Below are 9,448 nucleotides of genomic sequence, written 5' to 3' on the forward strand. Positions count from 1 at the left end.
GATGGAGTGGTTCCTACTCTTCATACATAGAGATTGTGATTGTGATGTAACTCACAGAGCAGAAAATTCATAGTTGACAGTAGGCAACACAAAGGAAGTAGGCGTGTCCGGTGAGGTACATGTATTTACTGAGTTTCCCTGCTGGCTCCCGGGGTCAGCACACAGCTTGGTGCTAGAGGGCTGAGCGGCGTGGGCTGCCTCGTCTGTGCCCATGTAGGAGAGGCCTCTGGGAGCACGGCCCACACCAGCCCAGCTTTCCAGAACAGCGAAGTCTCATGGCACTTGCTCACATGTTGTCTTCCTTTAATCTGTCTACATTCCGAAAGAAAAGCTGGCTTCCCCCCTGAGTGTGTAGAAGCCACTGGGGCACGAGGAAAGTCATCAGGCTAACCTGGAGAGGACAGGAGCTGGGTCAGCTCTTTGTGCTGCGCCTCCTCGGCCTCTCCCCTCCTCTGGACCACTCCCCTTCCACCTGGCCAGAACACCCTGCCACCCGCCACCTGCCACCCGCCACACTGCGGCACCTGCAGGGCATGGCTCAGGCAGCCAGAGACGTCAGACGACAGGCCCACGGTGTCCAGCGCGTCCCGGGCAAAGTCTTCAGACCGCATGACCAGGAGTCCGGGTTTGAAGCCAGTGGTCATATTCGTGGCAACGATAGCAGGAGTCACGGTCTATGGGAATGGAAGAGGGGAAGCCAGGGCTGTGTTCATTCCCCGTGCCGTACACCTTCCTGCCCAGACACCAGAGACACTCCAGTGCAAGACCCTTCCCGACACCCTGCTTCCCTCAGGACACAGAGCCTGTGGGAATCCCCTGGGAACCCCTTTCTCATTCACCCCCTCGCACCCCTTCCTTCGAGAGCCCCCTCACCCCTCCAAGTCCGCACCTGCACGGTGATGCCATAGGGCCGGTACTCTGTGGCCAAGGCGTTGGAGAAGCTTCGCACGAAGGCCTGGGGAGGAGGACAGAGACGGTGCCAGGAGCCAGAGCCTCCCCCAGGGCAGGGGCAGGGATGGCCTGCCAGCCCACCCTGGCCCTAGCCCTGCCTGCTCCTAGGACACTGTGTGACTACCGAGGCCAGCACCTCCCCTGCCTGCCTGAGGCCCCTGTGTCCCACACCTCCACTCCTCCGTGCACCTGCTCTCAGCCCCCAGCAGGACCCGCTCCCATCCATGTCTTCCCAGCACTCCAGTCACCTCTTCTCTCTCATAACAATAAGAAACCCAGGCTGGGCACACATGCACACCTTGGATGCAGCATACATGTTACAAAGTGGGATGCTACGCAAGCTGGCCACCGAGGAGAGGTTGATGATGACGCCTCTGCGCCTGCGTGGGGAGCAGCAGCCAGTGGGGAGAGGGGAGGGCACCCCAACTCTGCAAAAACACAGGTGGGACCTGTGCGTGGGGGCAGGGACGTAGCCCGGGAAAGGTCCTCATTCCTACCTGGTGACCATGCGGGGCAGGACGATGCGGGTCATCTGTGGACAAGGGCGGCAGAGGCTTGTCCCAGCACTCCTCCCCAGCCCTCCTCCCCAGCCCTCCTCCCCAGCCCTGCTCCCCAACCCTCCTCCCCAGCCCTCCTCCCCAGCCCTCCTCCCCAGCCCTCCTCCCCAGCCCTCCTCCCCAACCCCTCCCACTCTCCCCAGCCCCTACCAACCTCCCCCGCCCTCTGCCCTGTGTGCCCGGGCCCGGCCCCCTTACCTGGATCACTGACATAATGTTGCAGTTCACCAGGTCCGTCATGCTCTGAAGCAGAAGAGAGGAGAGGAGAGCAGTTCACCCCTCCCTGCGCAGGCCCCTGGGCTCCCACCTGTGCTCAGTCTGGCCTCAAGCAGCTACTGCAACAGCCAGCACCCATGTCCCGTAAAAGAGCACCCACTGGGACAGAAGGCGCAGGCGCCTGCTCACCCTCAGCTCTGCTTCTGGAACCTTCCCCTTCCTGGCTCCTTGCCCATGAGCTAGCCTCACAAACACTCAGGGAACAATGGAACTAAAAGAGGAGCTTCCTCGGGTAACATAATTGTGAAAATGCATGCACAATTTCCCCATAAGGCACCTTGCTCGTGCACTTTCAATTTTATGTTGTGTGTTTCTTTCTCCCTGTACGGAATAGCTACAGATGGAAGGAGCAACAGCAAAAGAGACCCTGCATCCACTGGCTCACTTCCACAAACAGCCACAACAGAATGGAAGTGCAACAGCCAGGAAGCAAGCAGGTGCCCTAATGGGAAGCCGTGAAGGCAAGCGGAGGATTAGTACATTGCTCAGCCAGAGCTTTTCTGGGTCTCCCACGCTGGTGCAGGGTCCCAAGGCTTTGGGCCATCCTTCCCTGTTGCCCAGGCCACAAGCAAGGAGCTGGATGCCAAGTGGAGCTGCTGGGACACAAACTGGTGCCCCTGTGGAAGCCCGGCTGATGCCAGGCAAGGATTGAACCACTAGGCTGCTGGCCTGGCTACTCAAACATGCTTCAACAAGAACTTACTTGTGCCAGGCACAGCGGCCACATGGCAAATCCTCCCCTTTACAAGCACCAGATTCTCTAGCAGCGCCTTCCGTGTCTCTCCTTTCCTGGAACCTGCCTTTTAAACGTCAATAACTCAATCTTTACGAGCCAAGGTGTTGGGCAGGAGCTCCGGGAGGGCCGTCCTCCTGGGCAGCCATCCGTGAGGTGCAACCAGCTGTTGGGATCAATGCTGGCAGGACTCTGGGGTCCCACTGGACACTTGCAGGACTCGGGGCTCCCCGCTGCACAGCAATGCACTACAACCGTTTGCAGTGTTAACACAGGAAATGCACTCCCATGCAGCTGCCTGGGAACACCCTGGGAAGTGGCAAATGCCAGCTCAGGTGCTTGAGGCCATGCTGCAGTGTAGGGACCTGAGGGTGCTCCTGGCTCAGGACTGCAGCCTAGCTTGGCCGTGGTGTGGCCAGCCGCCATGTGGGCAGAGCCTGGCACTCAGACTCCTCTGTCCCACTGTGCCTCCTTCTCTGTCACTCTGCCTTCCCAATGAAAGACTTCTTCTTACAAAGAGAGGAGCACAGGCATTAGCTCAAGGTCCAGCACTGACTCTCCTATGCACGAGTGAATTCTTTTGGCACAGGAGCCGCGAAAAGACAGTGCGGGCCGATTACCGAGTGTCCACACAGAGAGCCCGGCAGGTGAGCCCTGACCAAGCACAGCCCAAAGAGCGCGGAACAGCCACATGCTCTAGATGGAAGGAGGGATTTCCCAGGGCAGAATTGGTTTAAAAAGTAATCATGTAAAAGGCAGAAAAGCAATCGAGAAAAATAGAGATGAGCTAGAGAGAGAAAGGGAGAGAGAAAGAGAGAGATGCTATGACTGCTGTGTGCCTGCAGTCCCAGCAGTGGTCAGGATGGGGCGCTGAGTGCAGGAATCCCACGCAGGTGGCAGGACCCCTTGAGCCATACTGCTGCCCCTGAGGCTGCCATTAGCGGGAAGTGGGGGTCAGCAGGCAGAGCTGGGCCAGAACCCACGCTCTCCCATCGTGGGGAGGGCACGTGGGTGTCTGAAGCGCCAGGCCCGTAGACCCCCGCCCCCCCCCCCGGGGTCATTCTGTAAAGCCGGCACCACAGGGCAGGGAAGGTGGTGAAGGGCGCCATGGGCAGTGGGCAGCAGGACAGCAGGCACCTGCCAGCAGCCGCGAGGTGCCTGCGTTCCGACAGAGGGCAGCACAGAGTTGGCGAGCAGTGCAGGCCTCCCAGCAAGGCTTCACTTACTTGTCCAGGGTCCTCCCACTCCAGAACCCTCTTCAGCTTTCTGCCCGCATAAGCCATGCCCACGTTGTTCACTAGGCGGGGAGAGGACAGAGGGGTCAGCGGACAGCGCTGGTGGCCGCAGACAGGGGAGCAGGCAGGGGAGGGCGAGCCGGCCTGGCTGCGCACCCAGCACTCCTATGTCCAGGTCCTGCAGTCCCGCCTCGATGTCCGCATAGATCTCCATGCCCCGGGTGAAGTCAGCCTGGATGACTCGAGTCTGCCGGCCATGCAGCCGCTCTGGCAAGGGGTAAGCGAGCAGGCCAGGCCCTCAGCTGGCCACAGCCTGCACACTGGCCCCACTGGCCTCCAGCCCTGCCCGGCCCCGGGGAGACCCTGGCTCTCACCAATCTCCTTGGCCTCCTGCTCCAACTTGCTCAGGCTCCGACTGATGAGCACCACGTTGAGACCTCTCCTGGCCAGCTGTGCAGGGGTGCAGGGAGCAGGGTCACCCACTTACTCCTCCTGCCTGCTGGCCACCACAATCCAGGCTCCCGCAGCAGAGGGGAGTGCAGGGCCAGGCAGCAGCCAGAGGCACAGCTGCAGGAGAGCCAGCCCATGGCCCTGAGCCGCAGCCCAGGCACAGCAGGGCTCCTGGACACTGTGAGCTCAGAGGGGACCCACCCTGCCATCCCAGGCAAGGCTTTCTCAGGCAGGGAAAGCAATGAGAGGCAGAGAGAGAGGAAGAGAGAGGCAAGAGGGAGAGCCAGCTTGTATCTTGTATCCTGTGCTTCCCTCCTCCATGGCCAGGAGCCCTGGGCTGGGCCAGGCAGGGCCAGAGCCAGGAGTCCCTGCTGCTCTCCCCGCAGGTGCCCCAGGCCATGCTCCCTGCCTCCCCAGGGCCATGAGCAGGGATGGGGATGGGGAAGGGGGAGGTGGGTCTGCCAGGGGCGTTTCCACATGGGATGTGGTGTCACAGGTGGCAGGTGGCCTAGCTGCACTCAGTGCCAGCCCCAAGCCCTTGCTCATCGGGGTAGCCTGGGGACAAGGGACAGGAGGACACAGCGCTCACCCCTGCATCACCCTCCACTCAGTGGCCACTGGTCCCTCCCACAGCACCAGCGGCCCTGGCTCTGCTGCTTGGGAGGTGCGGTGACAGTGGTTGTGAGCTGGCTGGGTAAGGCATGCCCCACGCGCCCTCGTTCCAGACTAGAGAGCCTGGGCTCAAGGCCCAGCTCGGCTCCTGGGTCCAGCTCCTGGGTTCCTGCACATCCAGGAGGGCAGCAGGTGGTGGAGCAGGTGCCCTTCATGTGCGGGTAACGTGTCCTGGAATCGAGTGTGTGTCAGCATGGCTGAGAGCAGGTGCTGGCAGTGTGGCAAGTCTCATGGTATCAGGGTTCTCTCTCTCTCATCCATTCCACAAACACTCTGCTTTGCACCTGCCGATGGGCTGGCCCTGGGCCACTTGGCACTGCCCACAATCCTGGAATTAGCCAGTCTTTTCCTGAAACACCTCTTCCACAAGCTCTCTGAAGACTCTGGGTTGGCATGGATTGCTAACATTCTGGACACTGAAATTAACCAAGCTCTGCGTCTCATTTCCCATCCTGCTTTGGAGGACCCTCTCTCTCTCAGCCTGCGAGTCTCTCAGGTAACACACCTGAGCCTAAGCATGTGTTGGCACGAGTCCTGGGGCCCTGCCACCCCATAGTGCTGCTGCATCAGGTCGGGCCTCCTGGCTGTGGCCTGACTTGCTGGCATTAAAGAGCGAAGCAGCAGGTGGAAGGTGTCTCAGTCTCTGTCCATCTTTGAAGTAAAGGAGGGCGGGGAATTAAAAATAAATGCATAAGAAAGTCAGAGGTTGGAGTCTGGGAGTAGAATGGTGGGTGTTGGGGCTGCAGGATGGGGTGGAGTACTCAGGAGAGATGTGGGTCAACGGTTAGAGAGTTGGGGGACAATCAACTCAAGCGCTCTGTTGTGTGTACCACATGCTGACTGCACTAGTCGCAGTACTCCAGAATGGTTACTTGGAGCTTGTTGTGCAGGGCACCTTCAGCTGCCACCTGTCATGCTGGTGTCCCTGGGGGCGCTGGTTCGATTCCCAGCTGCTCCACATCTGACCCAGCTCCTGCCTGTTGTCCCTGGAAAGCAGTGGAAGATGGCCCAAGTGCTGGGGCCTCTGCTCCCCATGTGGGAGCCTGAGATGAAGCTCCTGGCTCCTGGCTTTGTCCTGGCTCAGCCTCAGCTACTTAGGCATTGTGGAAAGATGAGTTAAGAGGCAGATACTTGGCCTGTGCACTCCCACATGGGTCATGGGCACCTCACCTGGCATGTCAGCTGCCCGGGCAGACAGTGGGCACAGCATAGGTGAGAGGGAACAGTGGGAGACCAGGGGAGCACCTGGGAAGACAGCAGAGGCCTGGCCCTTCTGAAGAGCAGATCAAGCCAGGCTCGCATCCAGCGGGGCAACCTTGGACACAGCCTGCAGGAGCCTGCCATGCCACACACACCGAGGACACCCGGCTGGCTCACCTCGTGGGCATAAGCCTTGCCAATGCCTCCGGTGGCTCCAGTGACCACTAGAGGGGAGAGAAGATAAGCAGGTGGGCAAAGACCAGCACTCCTCCCCCAGTCTGGCTCTCCAAGCACCCTCCTGCCCCTCCTTCCCTTCTGCCCCCCATCTCCTCAGCATGCTCCCTCCTTATCTCTTGTCTTTTCAACTCACCCTCCTGCCCCTCCACCCTCCCTCCTGCCCCTCCACCCTCCCTCCTGCCCCTCCACCCTCCCTCCTGCCCCTCCAGCCTCCCTCCTGCCCCTCCAGCTTTCCTGATACCTTCCTTCCCTCCTCCTGCCCTCAGCAGCCTCCATCTGACTGCTCCCTCACCCCTGCTCCCTCTCCTGCACAGGGGCCATCTCCCAGCCTTCACCTCTTCTTCCAGGAGTCTCCCCATCCATGCCCCATTCAGGGTCCCTCACCTGCCTCCCGTCCTCACTCCTGTGTCCTCACACCACCGGGCTTGGGACAATGCCCTCACTCTCACCTGCCCAGGCTCCCTGTGCGCGAAGCCACGGGGCACCACGGCGAACCTGGGGCAGCAGGTAGACGTACACTCCACGGGCCACCGCCCACACGACCTGCAGCAGCAGCCACACGCAGGTGACGGCCCCCAGCGCGCTCAGCACATCCCACCTGGACTCCATGGCGGCCAGCACCAGACCTGCAACTGGAGCAGGGGACACCGCGGTCAGCAGAGTTTTATCTGGAACTGGTCTTGCCTCCAGCTTCCAGCCCAACCCTGGGCTCTGTTGGCACCAGCTGACCACGCCCACCTCCAGCTACACCCCCTACAGTAAAGCAAATTATGTGTTCAAGTGCAAACACGGTTTGTTTTTTTTTCTTCTTGGGATTAGGGATGACCTTTGTATCAAATCATTGCTGTGACAAACATAACAGTTCTCTCAAATCTGGCCTAGCTGTTTAAGTCCTTGCTTTGAAAGTGCTGGGATCCCATGTGGGTGATGGTTCTGATCCCAGCAGCCCAGCTTCCCATCTAGTGTCTGCTTGCAGCTGGGAAAGCAGTGGACGACTTCCCAAAGCCTTGGAGACATGCAGCCGCGCTCCTGGCTTCAGATTGCCTCAGCTCCAGCCATTGTGGCCCCTTGGGGAGTGAATCATCGGACAGAAGATTTTCCTCTCTGTCTCTCTTTGTGTAGCTGACTTTGAAATTAAAAAAAATTAATTAAAAAAAAACTGTTCAGCCATATCAAATCATGCCATCCAGCTACATTTGTGCAGGTCGCCCTTATGCAACCATTCTCACTGTCCGTCCCCAAAATCCTCTCGTCACCCATCACGTGCTTTTTGCTAAACACTGAACCTTCCCATCCTGTCGCAGGCACGACCTGGGCTGTGTGAGAAGTGGGCTAGGCCGTAGCTCTCGCTGGTGAGCATGTGATGCAGGCTTGGGTGTTGGGCAGGCTAGGTGTGGCAGCTGCACCAGCTAGCTGGTGTGTGGCTTGTTTCTGGAGAGGGGCAGACAGGGCAGGGCCAGGCCAACTTGAGCTCCCTGGCAAGTACAGGAGCCAGGCTGGAGTGCGGGTTATGCCGGGCAAGGTTATCACATGTCTTAGTTGGTAAGAGTTGGAGGAGGAAGCAGACTATGCTGGGTGAGGCCGCAGCACCTGCCAGCCAGAGTGGGGACTGGGGGCAGGCAGGGCCAGGTCAGGTTTCAGCACCAGATGGCAAGAGGTTAGACCGGGGAAGGGCTATGCCGAGCCAGGTCAGGGCAATCACTGTTATGCACAGGATGTGTGGCTGGGAACAGGCCTGGTTGGGGAGCTAAGGGGACACCCAGGCTGGGTTGTGGTTCCCATTGGAGAGCACAAGGGCGGGAATGGGCACGGTGATGTGGGCTGGACATGGCTGCAGTCTCTCTGCATTGGTGTGCACTGGGTCTGCAGTGAGCCAGACTGGACTTGACTCTGGCCTCCACTGGTGCTCATGGTTTCAGAGTTCAAAGCACTTCATGCCAGACAAATCTAAGGTTTATTTTATTATTTTGTTCAAAGACAGTACTATTTTTATTAAAAAAAAAAAAAAAACATAGAGACATGGCAACACTTACAGAACAAGTTTGTCAAGGCATTGTATGCTGTCAACCGATAGTGTGAAAGGTGCCAGCCCCATCCTGGCTGCTTGCCAGCCTGGCATCACCACACTCACTCATGACCACCTGTTCCACTTACCATGACACATGCAGAACACCCAGGAGGTGGCAGCAGCAACAATGATGCTGCTCAGCTTGAAGCCTTTGTCACAGTGTGCACAGTCAGTCCAGCCCGCAGCACCTCCCTTGGCAACACCGAGAGCACTCACTGGTGTTCTGGAGGTGGCTGGTGTACTTGATTCACTCATTCAAATATCGAAGCATCCAATAAAAAAAAAAAATCGCTTCTCCCTGTCCAATGTCTCCACCTCCACAGAGGACGTGTGTTCTGGAAGAGGTACACTCTTCCACTGAAATAGCTGTAAAAGCGAATGCAGCAGGCAGAGGGGAACTGGGAGCAGGCACTTGCATGCAACTCTGGTAGAGCAGGCTGGTGTGGTCACACGCTCTCCTGCTTGCTGCTCTGCTTCTCACTGCTCTGCGGCGGGGTTGTGACCCTGGAGGCAGAGGAAAAATCCTGTTTTGTTCAAACACTATGGGTTTCTTTGCTTGGACTTTGTCCTGTGGACATGAAGCAAAGGGGAGACAGGTGAGAGGAGAAGGTCCTGGCTTGCTGTCACCCGGTGCTTTCTCTAAGAGGTGAATGAGTGAGAGGCTGAAGGAGCAAAGAACACAGCCATCCAGAGAAAAGGAACAGCAGCCACCAAAGCCACAGGCATATGTGGAAGACATCCCACTAAAAGGCCAACAGAAGACTCAACCAAAGAACACCACATTACTGAGATGACAGAACCAAATTGTCACCTATCCATATTAACATTGAATGTAAATGGTTTAAATGCCAAAATGCCATAGATAAAAGGAATGGATCAAAAAACAAAACCCATTCATCTGCTGCTTAGAAGACACATCTCACTAGCAAAGATCAGAGGAAACTGAAAGCGAAAGGATGGAAAAAGATATTCCAAGTGAATGGTAAGGAAAAACGTGCAGGGGTAGCCATTCTTGCATCAGATGACATAGACTTTGGTGTGAAAAACGTTAAAAGAGCTGAAGAAGGAT

At 57.9% G+C, this 9,448-nt stretch overlaps 1 protein-coding gene across 1 annotated transcript; it reads right to left on the reverse strand.

Annotated features, from left to right (window-relative positions):
* Positions 1-286: 286 nt before the first annotated feature.
* LOC121153762 (very-long-chain 3-oxoacyl-CoA reductase-B-like) lies at positions 287-6,920 on the reverse strand. The gene is made up of 11 exons (XM_040976506.1): positions 6,761-6,920; positions 6,252-6,298; positions 4,127-4,202; positions 3,909-4,019; positions 3,744-3,814; positions 1,707-1,751; positions 1,449-1,483; positions 1,250-1,331; positions 890-955; positions 525-674; positions 287-391 (listed from the first exon to the last, which is right to left on the reverse strand). The coding sequence occupies exons 1-11, from the start codon at positions 6,918-6,920 to the stop codon at positions 287-289; spliced, it is 948 nt and encodes a 315-aa protein (XP_040832440.1).
* Positions 6,921-9,448: the final 2,528 nt, after the last annotated feature.

The sequence above is a fragment of the Ochotona curzoniae genome, unplaced genomic scaffold (genome assembly GCF_017591425.1).
Source record: "Ochotona curzoniae isolate NIBS_2020 unplaced genomic scaffold, NIBS_Ocur_1.0 contig_2699, whole genome shotgun sequence".
Taxonomy (NCBI): domain Eukaryota; kingdom Metazoa; phylum Chordata; class Mammalia; order Lagomorpha; family Ochotonidae; genus Ochotona; species Ochotona curzoniae.